This window comes from Oreochromis aureus, linkage group 1 (assembly GCF_013358895.1).
Source record: "Oreochromis aureus strain Israel breed Guangdong linkage group 1, ZZ_aureus, whole genome shotgun sequence".
Taxonomy (NCBI): Eukaryota; Metazoa; Chordata; class Actinopteri; order Cichliformes; family Cichlidae; genus Oreochromis; species Oreochromis aureus.
In genome coordinates this window covers 13,964,372-13,983,481 of record NC_052942.1, presented here as the reverse complement: position 1 = coordinate 13,983,481, position 19,110 = coordinate 13,964,372, and the positions used below count along the sequence as shown (strand labels likewise).

The following is a 19,110-nucleotide window of genomic DNA, read 5'->3' as shown; positions in this document are numbered from 1 at the left end:
AGCTGAGAGTTAGACAAGCTAAACATTTAATTGCTGACTGATGTTTTTACACAGAGTTACAGGTTGGAGTATGGCTGCTCCAAGTGGGAAACCCTGGAGATTTTTTTTTTAGGGAGACTGTGCAATATTCTTGTACATGTCTCATAGGGGAGTTGACACATGGCGAAAGCCATGTGGTGAGAGGAGTGTCATTTTAATTTGCAGATGTCGTGAGGTGCCATGACGAGAAGGAGTGACTGAGAGGATCATCGATAAGATGGAAGCTGAGGCCTGGAGAGAGTCTTCAGGAGGATCGGAGATCACCTTTAGCACAGCTCTCTGTGCTACTGGGCTTTCAGGAGATCGTCATGAGGAGACTCTGCACAGCAGAATCTTAAATAGGATAAAAGAGTTTCGACGTTGACGTTGAGGAAGACAACTAAGGTGTACGACGTGCTCTGCCTTTAAAATCTTCAGCAGCGTTGGAACATGAGAATCTGAGGGAGTGTGCCGAGCTCCAAAAAGTGACAGCGCAGAGGAGGTCCAGCGATGGACTTGTGGTTCTGTGAACAGCACAAATGCCAGGTGACTGTGAAATAACTTTTTCCACAAGTGAAGCCAGTAACTTACTATCCTAAAAGATTAGCTGTAGTGCCTTGTGCTTTACCTCCATGCGTGTGATCAGTATGTGCAGTGGCTTAAGCTGTACAATGTTTCAGGATATAGTTTTTCACCTTTTTGACACTGTTAGTTCCACACGAGGTAGATGTCTACTACTGCAGGCTAAAATTACATTTCTGTCACCTACAAGACGCTTGTCTTTAATGTTACTGTTACTCTCACAACCACATATTACCATAAAGTGATGCACAATTCTGAATCCGTCAAACCTTTTGCCAACGAAAGAAGAGGGCACTTCTCATGAGCGTAGAGAAGGAGTGTAAGCCGAGGGATGACTTAATAGATGTGCCACTTGGTGAGGGAAAGGTTTGGTTTGTTGATGGTTTGAGTTTTTACAACAGCAGAGGGACAGACTAAAACAGGTTTTACTGTAGTAGATAGTGAGAAAGTTATCTGTACAGGACAACTAGCATGTTTCATATTTGCTTGAGCAGCAGGGATAGTAGCTTTAACGGAAGCGTGTTAAGCTGCAGAGAAACAAGATGTGACAATATACACTGATAGCCAGTATACATTTGCTACAGTATATTTCTTTGTAGTGCAGTGGGTGAGACGAGGTGTGACAACCGTAAAAATTACGCTAAACAAAATTATAAAGCAAAAACTGAAATTACCCATTATCTTACACTTATCCTTATCCAAAATAATTCAGATTATTAACAAATATACACTCTGTGCAATCTGAGTAAAGTAAGAGACGATTAGACCTTTATCTTATACAGTTACTATATACAGAGTATTGTACAGTTATTAAATTAAATAAAATAACTACAATAAGAGGCAAACCAATGTTTGCCTCTGGGCAGTGTTATTATCCAGTAGAATTGCCGTTTGTAAATGTGTAGCACACATGTGAGGGAAAGATCCAGTTGCATTAGAGGATGCTTTTGCAGATAAGATCGCGAAAGAGGCAACTTTAGGAGAACATGATGTTAACATTTTAGCAATGCAACACCAGTAGACGTTGTCTATTATACCACATGTATTAGCAGACATGCAGGCCCACTCACCTACTGCAGGGAAAACAGGTGTGACTTAAAGAAGGAGCGAGCTTGCAGGATGGTGTTTATTATCTGTGTGATACACCAATACTGCCTTTAGAATTTGTATAAGACTGCTGCTATTTTTGCGCCATGGGCTTTGCCATGTCGCAACAGGAGGGAGATGATGAGTAATTTATACTTTAAGATTAAATACCCTTAAAAAACAAATTTTGCAAGTTATGTATGATATGTTGCAAGCACAATTCTCAGGGTAATTTGAGACATAAGAGAGGGAAATTCCCCAGACCCAGTCACCCATTACAAATTATTCACATGGACTATAGAGCTGTCCAACTGTAATAACTATGAGTATTGTTTAGTGATAATGGTCCACACTTTGTAAATGAAGTGATTAGATTAATGGCACAACATCTAGGGATAACATTAAAACATCATTGTTCATATCACCCACAAAGTGCAGGGTTGATAGAGAGAACTAATGGAACAGTAAAGTTAAGACTTAGGGAGACGCAGGACATGGTTAGACTGTGTAGAATTAGTTGAGATGTACATGAGGATTATTCCAACAGAGAACGGTCTGACTCGTTGAGATTATATATGTTAGAGCATTTAGAGTTCTAGTCTTCTGTAGTGATGATAGAGAAGAAGAGAGAGCATATTAGCAGATTAGATGCTTAAAATGTTTAAAAATAAAGAAGTCTTGAGAACAAATGATCTGCCAGATGATTCTGTTTCTCCACAGGAGCAGAGTCTGAAGTCTGGAGATTGGATTTTGATAAGGCCATGGAGAGGAAGTGCTGGTCCAGTCCACGGTGGTCCCTATCGGGTGATGCTGACGACGACCATAGCAGTGAAGATTGCTGAAAGGATTACTTGGATATGTGACAGGTTGAAGGACTACTGTTGAAGGACTACTGCATATAAAACTGTTCAGTTAATAATAATTCATATCAGTTGATAATGTAAATATGGTAAGAAAATGGTTAAGAGTTTATTATTTTCATGTTATATCAATGGCTTTCATGTTATTTAAGAGAACTGCAATCTATACATCAGTGATCTAGTAAGCCTTTTCTGGGATCGATTAGTAGTGTCTCTATTCTCCACTAGGGGGCTTTCGCGCGCTCTCCTCACTGCAATAAACCACTGCATGAGAGACGCAAGTCATAATCACTCTCGTGATTCTTTTCCCCCTGTTTTCAGGTAAAAGTGTTTAAAAGTTGATATATTTCCAATGTGTACACTGTTAAGATATTTAAGAGATAATCCTTCATTGTTTTGTAAGCTTTAGAAGCATTATATTACGGGTTTTGTGCACATATACGTGGCGGTTTTGAGCCTCAGTTTTGTACTGTGTGGTGGCCATTAAGATAACGGCAAGAGCTAAAAATGCAGCTATTGTCAGCCATTTTGTCAGGAAACCTGCTCAGGTATCTGTATAGTAAGCACTTTGGTATTTTGGTTTATTGTTTGGTGTTTTCTTCCACCATGTGACATTGAGCAGTGCAGAGTGTGAAATGTTTCTGTTCATTTTGACTGCAATAAACCACTGCATGAGAGACGCAAGTCATAATCACTCTCGTGATTCTTTTCCCCCTGTTTTCAGGGGTGTAACATTTGGAGGCACCGCTGGGATCGCTGCTTAGATGTCCGGTGTCCACAATCTGCACATCGTAGTCCAAGCCAGCCAAATCCCCCCATACAACCCAGGCAGACTGCAGTGAGGAAAGTGTTGCTGTCGAGGCGAACTGGTAGCTGTGTTTTAGCGCATGTTTCCTGAGGCCAGCCAGAGATCATCAGGGGCTGCAAAAACGACTCAGCTCAGCGTCACCTGTACATGTAAAATTCTTCCTGCCTACTGCCACAATGTCTTCGGTGGAAGAGCTGCGAGAAGAGGTTGTGCGTGAAATGCACACTCTGTCCAAAGATCAACTAGTGTCAATCTGCGAGTTCCTTGGCATTGCAGAGAAAATAGATGTTAGCGGAAAAACACGACTGTCACTCCTAACACACATCCAAATACACATTGAGAGAGAAGGTATAACAGAACTTGAGGATGAAGGAATGTCAGAACTGTTTAATGATAAGATTGCTGAAGTAATGAAAGAGACAATTGTTGAGACTGAACCAAATGCAAATGAAGGACGTTATTCAGGGCACAGAGAGCAACTAAACACTGCAACCTCACTGGTAACGGAGACAGCTAATGCAGTTAACACAGCTGTTAGTTCTCACTCCCAAGCTAATCACTCTGTCCCTAACTCATCTGTGTCAAGTGCCCCCAACGACCAAGCCCTTACTGGCAGAAAGATTTCAAAATATCAGGCCAGATTGGCGAACCAGGTCAAAAGATAAACTGACATTTTCCAGTCTTGCTCACCAGATCGAAAATGGACTGAGCAGAGGCTACTCAGAGCTTGACATTGTAGATGCTGTCATCAGAGCTATCTTACCAGGTCTACAACTACGCAGCTATTTGGAGGAAAAGCTCAACTCACCCTTCCGACTCTCGCGCCGCATCCTGCGCTCCCATTTCCAGGAGAAGAGCGCCACCGAACTCTATAAAGAACTTGCCTCTAAGGTACAGACCCGAAAGAGACTGCCCAAAGCTTCCTGATGAGAGTTTTAGATCTAAAGCAGAAAGTCCTATTTGCTTCCCAAGAATCAGAGTCAGGACTCAAATCGACCCAGCTTTAGTCCAGCGTGTGTGTTTACACACCATACTCACAGGGTTCCAGAGTGACAGTGTCAGGATAGATATGCAGCCACTCCTGTTAGACTCTAAGACACCTGATGAACTCCTGTTAGAGAGGTTAAATATGGCTTGTGCCAATGAGGCAGAAAGGAAAAACAAGAAAAGATGTTTAGCATCACAGACTGCTACAAGTGTGAGTGCAGTGCAGTCAGATGATGTGTCACCTGCTAAGAACCCTGTGAAAGAAGTTAAAGCTAGGATACCACCCGAGCTTTTAACTGAGTTAGCTGCACACACTGCTACCTCTGTGGGAGTAGAGAACACTTTCAGGCTGGATGTAGAAGCAGAGGTATGAGACCATATACAGAGAAACATTTAAACCAGCAATGGTTACCACCGAGGGACGAGTGTTAACCATGCCCATCATCCACAAGTCCCAACATTGCTCCAACTGTAAACAAGAAAAGTCAGGCATGAGACAGTGTTCAGCATGTAAAAACGCACTTTATTGTTCAAAAGCATGCCAGAATCAACACTGGAGACAACATAAGAGACAATGCACTGGCTTAAAGACTAACAAAGACAATAAGACTGTTCAGGTACCACTGCCGCCAGCTCATGTAAACACCCCTCACAAAGTCACATCTCTGGTGGGCAGGCAATGTCTGGTTGAGTGTCTCCTGGACGGCCACAGGCTTCAAGCTCTATGGGATTCAGGCTCACAGGTGTCGATCATTGATGAGAAATGGAAAAAGGACTATCTGCCACACACGGAGCTGAGAGATGTAGCCGATATTATGGACACATCTGAACTCACCCTGACTGCAGCAAATGGGACCAACATGCCATATCTTGGGTGGGTTGAGACAACCTTCCAACTTGTTTCTGGAACTGAACAAACGGAGAAATTGACCATCCCCATGTTGGTAATGAAAGGTTTTCAGCTCACATGCCCTATTATAGGTTACAATGTCATTGAATACATTGTGAATAAGACTGACCAAGCTAAACTGTACAGCACAGTGAGAAAAGCATTTCCCAGCCTCAAAAGACACAAGGTGAAAGCTTTTATACAGGCTGTTAGTGCAGATACAGTTGACGAGTACAAAGTGATGACGAAGAAAGACTGTATTACTGTACCTAAACAGAGCCACATGCATGTTGAGGGTCGTATAGCAGCAGGGCCATTTAAACAGGACATGGTCATGATATTTGAGCCAGACTTAAACCCTCAGTGGCCAGACAATCTTGAGTTTTTTGACACTTTGGTTAAAGTTAAGAAGGGTACTTTACCTGTCATAACACTAGGTGTCTCTAACCCCATTGACTATGAAATTGTCATTCCAGGCCGTACGTTAGTTGGCTCGGTTCAGACTATTACAGCTGTTTTACCTGCCCAGATGTTTGAAAAAGCCGCATCTGTAGCTACTGTTAACCAGACAAATACACAAGCCCAGTGTAGCTCTAGTGAAGAGTGGGATCCACCTGTAGATCTTAGCCACCTGGGTGAAGAGCAGAGAGTATTAGCGAAACAGATGCTCAGAGAGGAATGCCATTCTTTCTCTAAGACAGACAATGATATAGGCTGTATTGAAAAACTGAAAATGACCATCTCACTCAAAGACAACGAACCAGTCAAACGCACATACCTGTCTGTGACATGGCCGCTCTACCAAGCGGCCATGGCAAGTTACCTGCATGAAAAGTTACCTGCATGATTTAATAGCACAAGGCTGGGTCAGAAAGTCAGACTCGTCATGCTACTCACCAGTCGTTTGTGTTAGAAAAAAAGATGGTACTTTAAGACTGTGCATAGACTACAGAGACCTGAATCGGAAAACCCATCCTGATCGCCAGCCCATCCCACGCGTCCAGGACATTATGTTCAGTTTGGGTGGAAACTCCTGGTTTTCGCTTTTAGATCGGGGGAAAGCGTACCACCAGGGGTTCGTGTCAGAAGAAAGTCGTCCACTCACTGCTTTTGTGACCCCCTGGGGATTATATGAGTGGATTCGCATCCCCTTTGGACTTATGAATGCCCCTGCAGCATTTCAGCGCTGTGAAAACGTGAAACAGTGCTGCTGGGGTGGGGAGTATAGATATATGCACAACACAATAAGTAGCCAGACATGAGCCACATCAGTCACCAGCAGTGTTGGGTAAGTTACTTTAAATTAGTAACTTAGTTACATTACTAGTTACTTCTCTAAAAAAGTAACTCGGTTACTTCAAGTTACTCGTTACTTTCAGAGTAACTAGTTACTAGGGAAAGTAACTTTGGTTTTACTCAGAATTCTCTTGTTAATGTGTTGCTTCCGTAACTGGATACCCAGCCAGACTGCCAGTCTTCTAGCTTGCTTACTTGCCACAAGTGCACTGTGCCACCTACCAATAGAAAGGAAAAATAATGCGCACATTTCCACGAGAGAAATCACGCCTGGACCGTCGTTGACCGCCGCCATGATTCTAGCCTGCTTTTTACATCCAACACAAAAACTGCAGTCGTGGTGCTTTTGATTGTACTCAGAACTTGGAAATTCTGCCTTCTGAATAGGAAGATGTAGGTAACACCAGACTGCAGATGAGCTGCATCCAGGGCTGGACTGGGACAAAACAATCGTCCGGGCATTTTGACTAGAGACCGGCCCGCCATTATAGGAAAAATCATAAAGCCTTTGAATGAAAACAAACACTGTTGTGACAGTGATGTACACTGTTCTGATGGTATATATGTATCAATCTATCAATCGTTTGTTGTAAGACTCAGATAATTATTTTTTAAAAGCGAGACATTTTAAATGAGAATAATAAAGAAAAGTATTTCCTTGTGCCCCCTTTCCTGTTAATGCCCTACCTGGCCCCTGGCAACACTTTGCTAGACCCGCCCCTGCACAGTTACCAGCTGTCAGCTACTTAGAAAAGGATCCTGGTGTTATTTGTCTCTCAGAAACAGTTCATAACTTCCTTCAACTCATTCATGTCACCTAAAAGGTAAACCTATTTCTCCATCACCTGTTCAGCTCTGATGATTCAGTAAGGACATCTCCTGGTTTCATCTTCATGTTTCCCTCTCACCAGATAACCAAACCGATATCATGACCAGCAGCTTTACAGCTGTGGCTCCAGCAAACATCAGCTGATACTAGAAATTAATATTAAATAAATTCTAACAACAGCTGATCAAGCTTAAATGTGCTGCTGTTGTTTAACGCGACATCCGCTGGTTTCCTCTTTCTGGCGCAAAGTGGGCGATAAATAAACAAGAGAAAAAGCCGATCAGCTGATCATTGATCAGTTTCGTGATTGAAGTAGAAACGGGAGAGGAGAGAATGAGAGAAGAAGAGGCAGCTGTGCAGCTTCAGCTTTGTGTCTTTTTCATTGTAGCTGAAGTCCGGGACAAACTGTGTTCCTTTTCACCTCAGTACGAAAACGCGTAATATTTTCTCTGAATACCAGACGATTCTGTTTTTTAGGGGACGGTTGGCAACTCTAATAATTAACTGTATGAAGAAAATAAAGTTCAACATCAGTAACATAGCACCCACCCAGCTGTATAGAAACTCCGTCATGCTAGCTAGCGCGCAGTACGAAAATGTCAGCATACCGAAAATAAACTCCACCTAAACTTGGTTTATATCTGACTCCGATAGACTGCAGGTCATAACTTCTTACCTGAAGTTCAGTTCACCTGACACGCGGACCGGCGGCCGCTTGGGTCTCTCCTCTTGCCTCCCTTTCCTTCATCCACCTGCTGGCCTCCACCACTTGCTAATGTTATTGAATCTGTGGAAGCTCCGCGATATCCACCACACGAGTAACGAGTAACGAGCCTATCTAAATCCCAGTAACGAGTAACGCGTTCCTGGTTTTGGCATAATAACTAGTTACCGTGCTCGTTACCACAATAATAACGTAGTTACTGTAACGCGTTACTTAATAACGCGTTAGTCCCAACACTGAGTCACCAGTAAAATATCAAGTAGCTTTTATTGAACTGAAGAGTCTGAGTCTTCTTAATACTTTGAACATAAACCTGCAGAGAAGAGCTGTGACTAGCATTCTCAATATTTTCACTTCATCACGGAGCCAGTGAGATGTGAAGAAGGGGGCTTTGTGATTTATTTGTCTGTGTAAGCACAACATAAGAAATGTTTTATGTTGTACTTCCCTCGCTAAATTGATTCATTTGTTTCTTAGTGCGCTTTTGTAATCAAATTTCTCTCGTTCATTAAGATAATTACTCAGACAGTCTGGGACAAGAGAGCCATGGACAACCACCAAGTACTGTAATTCGATTAAAGAGACTTTCTTTTGCTCCACTGAAGCTTCTTAATAGACAGACCACAGAGTGGGATGGATGGATAGATAGATAGATAGAGAGAGAGAGAGAGATAGATAGATAGATAGATCTAGTTTAAGGTCAATCCAAAATCCTAGCTGTTTGAACTTGTGTGTGTGTTTGGCATATCAATGCCTCAATAAGTGGACAAGCAGAACTCCTCAACTGGGCCATTAAAGTACACTGCCACGTAAGCGCTCTATTTCATTATGAAAGGATTTATTACTCTGTATGTTCCACTCAAGCAGGAAATTGTCCTGAAGTACCTGAAGATCAAATATGAAAGGGTGGAACCGTGCAGTTTTACCTTCTCTGGAAGGCAATTTAAAGTCACTGCAAGCATTGACTGTGTCCACCAGGTGGTGCTGCAGGACGATCCTAATGTTCACAAGGACAGACTGAGACTTACAGAGAAGCATTGTATTCGTGCCTAAACATAGAGCAGTGTGTTCTTGTTTAATTGCGACAAACAGCAGGCCAGAACACCTTCCACTGTCTCGTCCAGCTGCAGGCCTCCAGCCAAGTGTACTTGGTGCCATAGAAAAACATGAGATGTTTACTGTGATTAGGCTGCGCAGGAGAAGATAAGCTATCGGGCCACTACGGTAGTTAATTCCATTGTTTGATTCCTATCTGGAACTGAAGGTCAAGTGTGGAACCAGGGTACAGCCACCGACTAGTGTGCCATTAAATGAAAACCTTCTGACTCAATTTTCTCAGAACAACTACAATAAATCAGAAGAGCACCGCCGCTGAGCAGAGCATACACTTCTGCTCGTCATCTCCGCTCACAGACTCAGAGTCTCTTAGTTGTTCCCCCGTACACGACTGAAGACAAAAGGGGACAGAGCCTTCCAGTCTGTTGCACCAAGGCTGTGGAACAATTTACCTCTACAGTTACGTTTGCTTGACTCTGTGGATTGTTTTAAAAAACAGTTAAAAACCTTTCTGTTTAAACAAGCCTTTTGTTGATCTCTTCATATTTTATATTTTTACATTATTTACATGTGATCTTTTATATTTTGTACATTGTCTATTGATTTTATTGTTTATTTTAATATTTATGTACAGCGCTTTGTGATGGTCTATCTGTGAAAAGCGCTTAATAAATAAAGTTTACTTACTTACTTACTATGCCTCTAACCCAAAGCCTGCCAGTTGTTCCCAACACGGCCAGTTAGTTCAGTATTGATTCTCTGTCGTGCTGTTATACCACTATAACCATCTGACCTATGAAAGCTGAGCTCACAGCACTGGCCTGAAATCCAGCACACACTGCCCTCCAAGGGGAGAGGGAGCGCCATGTGAGGAAACACTTAGTTCACCCTCTGGGCTTAGGACTGCAGGACTTTCACCGAAAACGCTTGCCCTTGGCTCATGCCCTGTTAGTATCGCCGCTTTAGTCTCTGTGCTTCTAACCATGCCTGCCTTGCACAACTTGACCCCACTCTTACATTAATCTTTTTTTTTTTCCTCTTGTGACAAATCAATCAATTCTTTGATCAACGTGTGGAAATTCTGACACTCTCTGACAATATAATAAAACGGCAAGACGTTAAAGCTCATTTTAGTTTTTATAAGGGTGTGTTATAAGCTAGTTTTACAATGCGCACCTTGACCCTTGCAAGTGGAAAGTATTACATAAACAGATGCTGCTTGCTTGCCTGAGTGAAAAATATGAGCACCAAGGACTAATTACTCACCATGCCGTTTAGGTTAGTGTAGCCTCTGATCATGAGGACTACAAAACAAGGCAAAGCCCAGAGGCACAGAATATTTAAAAAGAAAACTAAAACTTAACATTTGAAATCAAGCAAATAAACACAAAGCAAGCAAGAATGCACGGGAACTCAAATTCATGCTTATATCTTTTTGATTTTGCTTTATTGCCAACTATCGGATACCTCGGGGTTCGAAAATCAAGCAATCTGAGAAGAAAACAAACAAACGGCCACACAGAGGCCACGGTCTGTGGTAAACTTATAAGGTACTAACTGACTGACTGAGTTTCAGGTGTCACACGTGGTCATTACTGGAATTCAGTCGAAAACAAAACCAAAAGATTGGGAATCTCTGCTAAACCGAAAAAGCTCTGTACCAAAACTGGACCAGCCTCGGCTCACTCAGGCTCAAACCACTGACAGTGAAACCATTTTATTTTGCAACTATTTAGCTTGTAATACAGTATTAAGTAGTAAATGCTACTTTGGGTCCACTTTGATAACCTATTAACATTATTTATTAGCTAAACAGACTGATTATCAGCATGTTGTTTGTTTTGAGCAAAAAAAAACATGACACATCTTCCCAGAGCTTCAGTTTTGTTTACATGTTTTGGATTTTTCCAACTCAGGAAATGTGATCACCTGAGGAGTAGACGAGCTTGCTCGGCTTGTTCGTTCAAGCCCGTATACTTTTGTGGTATGATGATTATCCCACTGAAGCTTAAGGTGTGTGTGTGTGTGTGTATCAGCTCCCACCTATGCAGGAGTAATTACAATTTCACCTCTCTCCTACAGTTATCCCTGTAGAGACACATCTCTGAAAGTGAGAGGTTCCTTTACCATACTTTTTAAAAGTAGAGTAGTCCACCTAGACATTCATACGCGTTCGTGTTCATGCATGCGTCACTCTCACACACACAAACAAACACCACTTCACAAGTACGTGTCCTCATTAAGTTGGCCTCATTTTGAGGGATTTATTTCATTCTAAAAAGCATCAATGTGATTTAATACAGAAGCTAATATTCATTTTTTACAGTGCAATTTAAGACTCCTGGAATCTGTAAAACAGCCGTGAAAATGATTCGATATAAAATCTTTTTAGTACCATGATCGGCACATCCCGCCAGAAAACAAAGAAGTGAAATAATTCTTTAGCTTTATCCTTTATGGAGGGACACACTTTGGATCGTGGAAGAATCTCAAACACATTCCTATATTTAACCATGTGATAGATCAGAGGTAGAGCACAGGCGAAACCTGGAAGACATGTTCATCAATAACAATTTATGTCTGCAAATGAAAATCAGCGGTACTTTCCATAGTGTGTTACCTTTATATTAACAGGTAAAGTTGATTGAGTGATAAGCCAATCTCAGTGTATTACTTAAAAAGATAACACACACAATAATTCCACGATAATTACACAGTAATTCCCCCATCCAGCAGCCAAGAAAACATCTTTGGAAGAAAATTATCTACAATGCCAATGGCTGTTTTATACATAGATAGATAGATAGATAGATAGATAGATAGATAGATAGATAGATAGATAGATAGATAGATAGATAGATAGATAGATAGATAGATAGATAGATATGTCTATTGCAACATGACTGCATTACATTTCACTTCGGGTTGTGATCTGACCGAACATGAAAATTCTTATTTCAGCACATTGTCATGCTATGAGCCTCTGGCCCTCAGGTGTTTTATTTACTCATGCCAGAGAAATGCATGCCATGCAGTGTTTCCAGACAAAGGTGTGTTCATGAGGGTGTGTTTGCAAATCCAGAATGACAACCCAGATGCAAATGGAAAAAAAAAACACTCAGAAAAAGAACGTACAGTCATTAGGACAAAGTGGATTATGAGAAATATTTGTATTGCAGTTTAAAGGAAAAGGAAACGTTTGTTGTATATTACTGCGAGCAGTCCAATATTGAGCCTTTTATTGGAAGAAATATGGCCCCACTTTCTGATATTTACTTTCCTTCCTAACCAACATCGACTGCTTTGTTGCTTATGCAAAACAGCAACCTGACAATGGTGTCGCTCCATGACTGCTCAATTCTATTCTAATGAGCTGCGGATTCATGAACACACCCACTGTTTACAGACTTACACCAGAACAGAAAACAAAGAAGAAGCACTGACATTTAAGTTAATGACACACATCCGTTGACATTTTAAATCCTTGGGTTCTTTTTAAAATCATTTTTTCATGTCCACATTGCAAGATGAACATTGTCTCCTCTGTTGATAGATTAAACTTTGATTCCACTGGATCACTGTGTGCCAGAAAAATATGTCTTTCAAACAGGGAATTTGACTGAGTCCTGATTTGTGCTTTGTTTTGTTTCCACTGTTGTTGCTCATCCCCTTGCAGCCTCTGAGTCTTCCTCGAAGGCCCTGTTGTCATAGCGATGCTGTCTCTCCGGGTCGAGGCTCCCTGGGTCAGTGAGTGGGACTTCATACAGGGTGTCTCCTGTCACTGTGATCACAGTGACATCTGGCGGTGACTCAGCAGAGAAGCTCTCTTTTCTGTCGTCCTCAACGCCCAGGGCCTTCAAGATGTCGCACTTACACATAGGGCAGGTTCGCCTCTCCAGCAGCCAGGGCTCGATGCAGGTTTTGTGGAAGATGTGATCACACGTCAGCACGGTCACCACATCGCCTACCTTGTAGGATTCGATACAAACGGCACACATCGAGGAGTCCGAACTGGTTTCCTCGTCCCCTCTGTTGAGCGTGCGTACCTGCAAACGCTTAATTGCCTTCTTGGCCTCGGATTTCAGTCTATTCTCATTGCGCTTGCTCCTGCTCATGTTGTAGAGACGGTTTGCGGAGATGAACACAAAGTAGGCGATGGAGGCTGCGGTCACAATGAAAAAGGCAATGGACAGAAAGTAAAGCCAGTAGGTGTCCATCCAGGGCCCGTGAGCCATGCCTTCACTAATTATCATTTGAACATCAATCCCGTTTTTCACCAGCCTGACAATCTCCATGCCCTGAGTGTTACCAATCATGATCGTCACGATACCGCCTGCATCTGAGTGTGCCATGTGTGTAGTGCTGTTTCCACTGCCGTCCACATTATACACAACAACAGCAGCTGCTCCGAGGCGTTTGGCAGCATTGATCTTCTCACCAAAGGTGCAGTTGCCCCTCTTCACCAGGGCTATCCACGGTGGTGAGGTTGTGTTGCGGCCGTACACAGGATCTGGGCCACAGCCTTTGGGGTCTCCCACGGGAAGTGTAACGATGCCCGAAGCGCTTGTCACGGGAGAGTTACGGCCATACAACCCACACTCACAGTATTTCTCCTCAGTCTCATTGTAGCTGTTCACAAAGCTTATTTCCACGTTGGCGGTCCAAAATACAAAGGTAGCTGAACAGTGAACAAGCCCTGACAAAAACAGCAAAAGCAGCAGACGTGGTTGTGTCTTCTCACCCATGGTAACACTGTTCTTGAACAAGAGGAAGTCAGGCTTATTTAGCCTCTTCAAAACTTCTTTTTTTAAAAGAAAAAGTCCCAGTTCCTGGTCTGTTCAAGTCTCAGCAGTCTCAATCCGGCGATAGTTTCACCAAGCCTGCTGTCTTCAGTAATATGACACGAGCCTTTGGTAACATAAAACAAGCTACGCGTCAGCCACTCACCTCTCGTTATCTTCCTGAACCTTGAACACTGAACACTCCCCGCAGAGGGCAGGGTGTTGCTATTCAACAAGTTGAAGTACACAAAACGCACAGACCTATGCTGTTTCCAGAGCCAAGGAACAACATTCGAGAAGGAAAGACATGATAAGCAAACGATAAGAAGGCTTTCATAAGGCAGGACTGTGACAGCAGTAAAACTGCTGCGTTCTCCTTGTGTAATGATGACAAAAAGCAACTCAGCCAGTTTTTCTAGTCTGACTAGTTTCCTTCCTCTTTTTCTGTGGCTGCGATCATTGTTTTGTTAAGGTGACAGGCAGGTTTTGCCCCTCTGCCTTGCGGCTATTGTCTCTAATATACAAATATAGTCTTGTGCATATTCTGCTGCAGTAGACTAATGTTGCTGAATATTTTTACAGGCTTATGGAAAAAAACAGAGTGAAGAGGATAAGACTTTTGCACACAAGAGTAATGTTTTTTCCATTGTGTTGATACTGTAACTAGAGACTCATCCACCACTGCAGGCATACCAGTGACAACTGAAATAGAACGAGGCACTGTCAAGTTTCCGCTGTATCTTCTTACACACAAGTGAAAGCACACAAACACTAAGAGACAAAAAGGCTTCAAATGACAAATTAGATGGTGAGGTTGCTGTCCAGCTTGATATTTTACCTGATTGGATTGGATTGAGATCTGCTCTATTGGACTGAGCCATTTTTACCTTAGTTCACACACACACACACACACACACACACACACACAAAGAATGTGTACACAATGCGCTATTAAATAATCCATTTGACTGGGGCTAGCTCTGTAAATAAAAGACTGTGAGATATTTCCTTTTAGCACAGCTAGAAGTCACAGTTTCTGATAACAGGAACAATGGTTCTGCTCTGACCCATAAATTCCAGAAATATTACAGTGTCAAGCTATGAACACGCGCTCCAAAAAGATCATGTCTTGTTCAAGTTAATAAAAACAGACATTCCTCTGTACAGGTGAAGTTTGGCGTTAGATTCTAAAGGTATCCTGAGACTTTCTGATCTAATACTGGCATCTGCTGGCTGGTTAGTGGTGTGGTCAAAGGCAATGACAAACCTCCACCAAGCTAGGTGAGTCAGATAGACGTGCAAACTGTCAGCACTGGACATATGTGCGCATTTGCTTATATTTTAATCCAAGAAAAGAATAGTGATTTCAATAGTATTCAGCGATGTTAGTTTGATGATGAACTTAAACTCACTTATTTAAAAAAAATAAATAAATAAAAGAATAAAAAAAATTAAATTGTAGAGAAATTAATGCAAGCAGTACAGGGGAAATGAATTTGTACTAATTCACTCCTAAAAGGTTCATTAAATAATAAAGATTAAACAGTATTCAGTTGTTATTCCAATAAATGAACAGAGTCATTAAAAGAGATACTTATCAACCACTTTATTAGGCACACTTTGCTGGCACTGAGTTGGACCTCCTTTTGCCTCCAGAACTATTGTAATTCTTCGTAGCACATTCAACAAGGTGCTGGAAAAATGTCTCAGAGATTTTGGTCCATATTGACATGACTGCATCACACAGTTGCTGCAGATATGTTGGCTGGCTTCATGTGCCACCACATCTCAAAGGTGCTCTACTGTATTGAGATCTGGTGACTGTGGAGGCCATTTGACAGCAATGAACATGCTGTCACTGCGGTCATAAAGGGATGGCTATGGTCAGCAACAACACTCGGGTAGGCTGAGGTGTTTTAATGGCACTCAGTTTTTATTACACCACTATCAGCCTGAACCGCTGATACCAGGCTGGATGGATGCACGCTTTCAGGTTTTTTATGCTATATGCTGACCCTAGCATTCAGCTGTGTCAGCAGAAATTGAGACTTTACAGACCAGGCAATATTTTTCAAATCTTCTCTTGGAGCATTTTGGTGAGCCTGTGTGAACTGTAAACTCAGTTTCCTGTTCTTAGCTGACAGGACCGGGGTGGTCTTCTGTAGCTGTAGCTCCTGTATTTCAAGGTTTGACATGTTGCATGCTCAGAGATGCTCTCCTCTTTTGGTTGTAATAAGCAGTTACCTAAGTTACTGTTGCCTTCCTATCAGCTGGAAGGAGTCTGGCCATTCTCCTCTGACCTCTGACACCAACAAGGAATTTTCTCCCAGAGAAATACTGCACACAGCAGTTTCGAAATACTTAGTTCAGCAAGTCTGGTACTAACAACCACGTTCAAAGTCACTTAAATCACCTTTCTTGCCTGTTCTGATGCTCAGTTTGAACTTCAGCAGTAACTGTTGTGTGATTGGTTGATTAGATATTTGCTTTAAGGAGCTGTTGAACAGGTGTGGTCTATGAGTTTAAATGAAATGATGATAAAAAATAAAACTTAAAAAAATGGTGGTACTTCCTAAATGTATTCATCTCTTCCAAAACATACCCATCTCTCTCACATCATCGTTTTTTTTTTTTTAAACTATTGACTCTATCATTATGTCTTTCATCTGGGCAAATAAACCCCACAGAATTACAAAGTCACACTTGCAGAAACCCTCCTCTGAGGGCGGACTAGTCCTCCCAGTTTTCTGGAACAGTGTTTCAGCTGTTCCTGCTGTTCAGAAGGGATGCCGTCCTTCCTAGCCTTTTATAGAGGCGCTGGCGCGCTAAATCCATTTTTGGTGCGTCAGTTGATGCTATTCTGTTTTCTAAGCCAAACATACCTACCAAACTTCTTAGCAAAGATTTTGTCCCATGTCATTCTCTTAGGAGCTTAAAGCAAGTTAGGGGTGCTTTGTCCATTTTGCCCCATAACTCAAAACCTTTCTTTTTACCTGGCTTGATGGACCCTGTGTATAAGCATTGGTCGGAATTGGGTCTTCACACTATTAAGGACGTCTACATCGACAATTGTTTTGCTTCATTTGCTCAGTTGCAATCAACATTTATACTTCCCTCTGCTCATTTAGTTCGATAGTTACAAATGAGGTATTTTGTCAAACACTCTTGATCCCATCTGGATCAGCCACCTGCTCATAGTGACTTCTATGATTATTTGATTGAAATCCCACTTCCAAACACCTAATCAGCCAGTTTACTACACTTTTTACACTTAAACCACCACATCAAGGATGCTTGGGTTAAGGACATGGAAGTAGACATATCGGACGCTTTGTGGGCCAATGGGTTGAAGAAGATTAAAAAATGCCAGATTACAATTTACACAGTTCAAAGTCCTTCATCATTTGCATTTCTCTAAAACAAAGCTAGGCAGCATTTTTCCGTCTATTTCCTCATTGTGTGATAAATGCAAAGCAATGGAAGGAAGCATTGGCCACCTTTTCTGGTCTTGCCCTACACTCAGGAGTTTCTGGGCAGATATTTAATATATATAACCGGTTTATGGTTTAAAATGAAAGCCGGATTGTATACTTGCAGTGCTAGGCTGCTCCCTAACCTCCCTAAGTCCTCTTCAGAAACCCTTAATGTTTGGCATGTTTGTAGCTAAAAGCTATTGTAGCTATTCTTAGAGCCTGGAAATCACCATCTCCTACCTTGTTTAGGTTTTGGCTACGCGAGAGGATTGTATGTTTGTATATTGAAGAGGTTTGTTATCGTCTGGCTGATACTCACTTTAAATTTGTCAAAATCTGGGGCCCTTTTGTCAATCATATTAACGGGGATTTAACATAAATTTTAACCCATTTGACTGCACTTTGTGTTTGTGTGAAACCGCATCTCTGCGGGACCCTGATTCCTTCCTGGACTTGTTCCCCACATCTTTTGGACTTGGAGAACTCTCTGTTGCCCTGTCTAACCCTGTCTTCATACAGAAGATCATCTTCGGACACTAGCATTTCTCTTGAACTTTTGATTTGGACTGGCTAACCGGTTTGTTTTATTTGTTTTTTTTCTCTTCTTTTATTGTTTTCCTGTTCTGTTTTTTTTTTGTTTGTTTGTTTGTTTTTGTCTTACTTTCTGTGCTTGGATGTCATTGTTTTTATTTGATTTCATGTAATTTTTTATATTAAAAATATATCCAAACATACCCTCTATTTACCAGAATACATGTGTTGGTTTTTGGTTTGGTTTGGTTTTTTTTTTAACATTGCCTTATTTCTTGTTTCATGACTTCCAGGCTAGGCCCTTATCAGTCTACACAGGATGACCAGCAAACCACAAACCCAGTCAAAACCACACAGGGGCGCCAATAACTCACAGCTAGGCTCAGCATCATTCATCACAATTAGCACAACAAAACAAGCAAGTTCAGCTTCATTCGGCTAGTGTGCACTGCTCACTGGTGCAACAGAAATGTCAGACTGATGATTTAAGCATTTGTCAACCTTAAAAGTTGCTTTCATAATATAAATTCATAATGATTAATCTTCTGCTTAATGAAATACGTGCAATAGACACAGAGCAGCTTCTCAGAAAACCAGTAATTGAATTGACTCACCTTTTTTCAAATCATCTTTTTTGGACTCAGGATAAACTATCCATCATTTTAACATCCATTCATTTTCATGTCTTTGGAGCACGAAGGCGATCCACACAGAGAGCACTCCTGACTGACGCTCTGTGGCTCTAGGGAAACTTTGGGGCATGTCCAAACAAGCCCCGGCATCCCGTCCTCCACATACTCACACCCCTTTTTTCCTCACATGTGAGTAGTATGAGTATCAGTCTACAGTGTAAATAAAACTACACTAAATCCTGTTTATGGTGATGTTCTGTCTACAATTACGAGTCAGATATGCGCAAAGGCCTAGCTGAGTGGCCTGCATGTACGCCCACAGTGCGCCCACAGTGCCACTGTTTGACGTGAAGATGATCATCTCCAAATTCAGCAAGTGTGTTGCTTAAATATGTATTTAATCAAGAAAACATTACATTTCCACTTGTAAAGCTGTATTGCAACTGTGTTTAAAGAAATCTGGATTTCACCCCTGCTGCGCCTCAGGCTGGAGTGTGTTCAAATCGACTGGAATGACTCGCAACTCGTGATCCCCCATTCTTAGTAGCACCAGACTTT

General features: G+C 41.8%; 1 protein-coding gene across 1 annotated transcript; it reads right to left on the bottom strand.

Annotated features, from left to right (window-relative positions):
• Positions 1–11,366: 11,366 nt before the first annotated feature.
• Positions 11,367–13,958, bottom strand: LOC120438185 (E3 ubiquitin-protein ligase RNF128-like). Its single transcript, XM_039608633.1, has one exon. The coding sequence runs from the start codon at positions 13,878–13,880 to the stop codon at positions 12,798–12,800; it is 1,083 nt and encodes a 360-aa protein (XP_039464567.1). The 5' UTR covers positions 13,881–13,958; the 3' UTR covers positions 11,367–12,797.
• Positions 13,959–19,110: the final 5,152 nt, after the last annotated feature.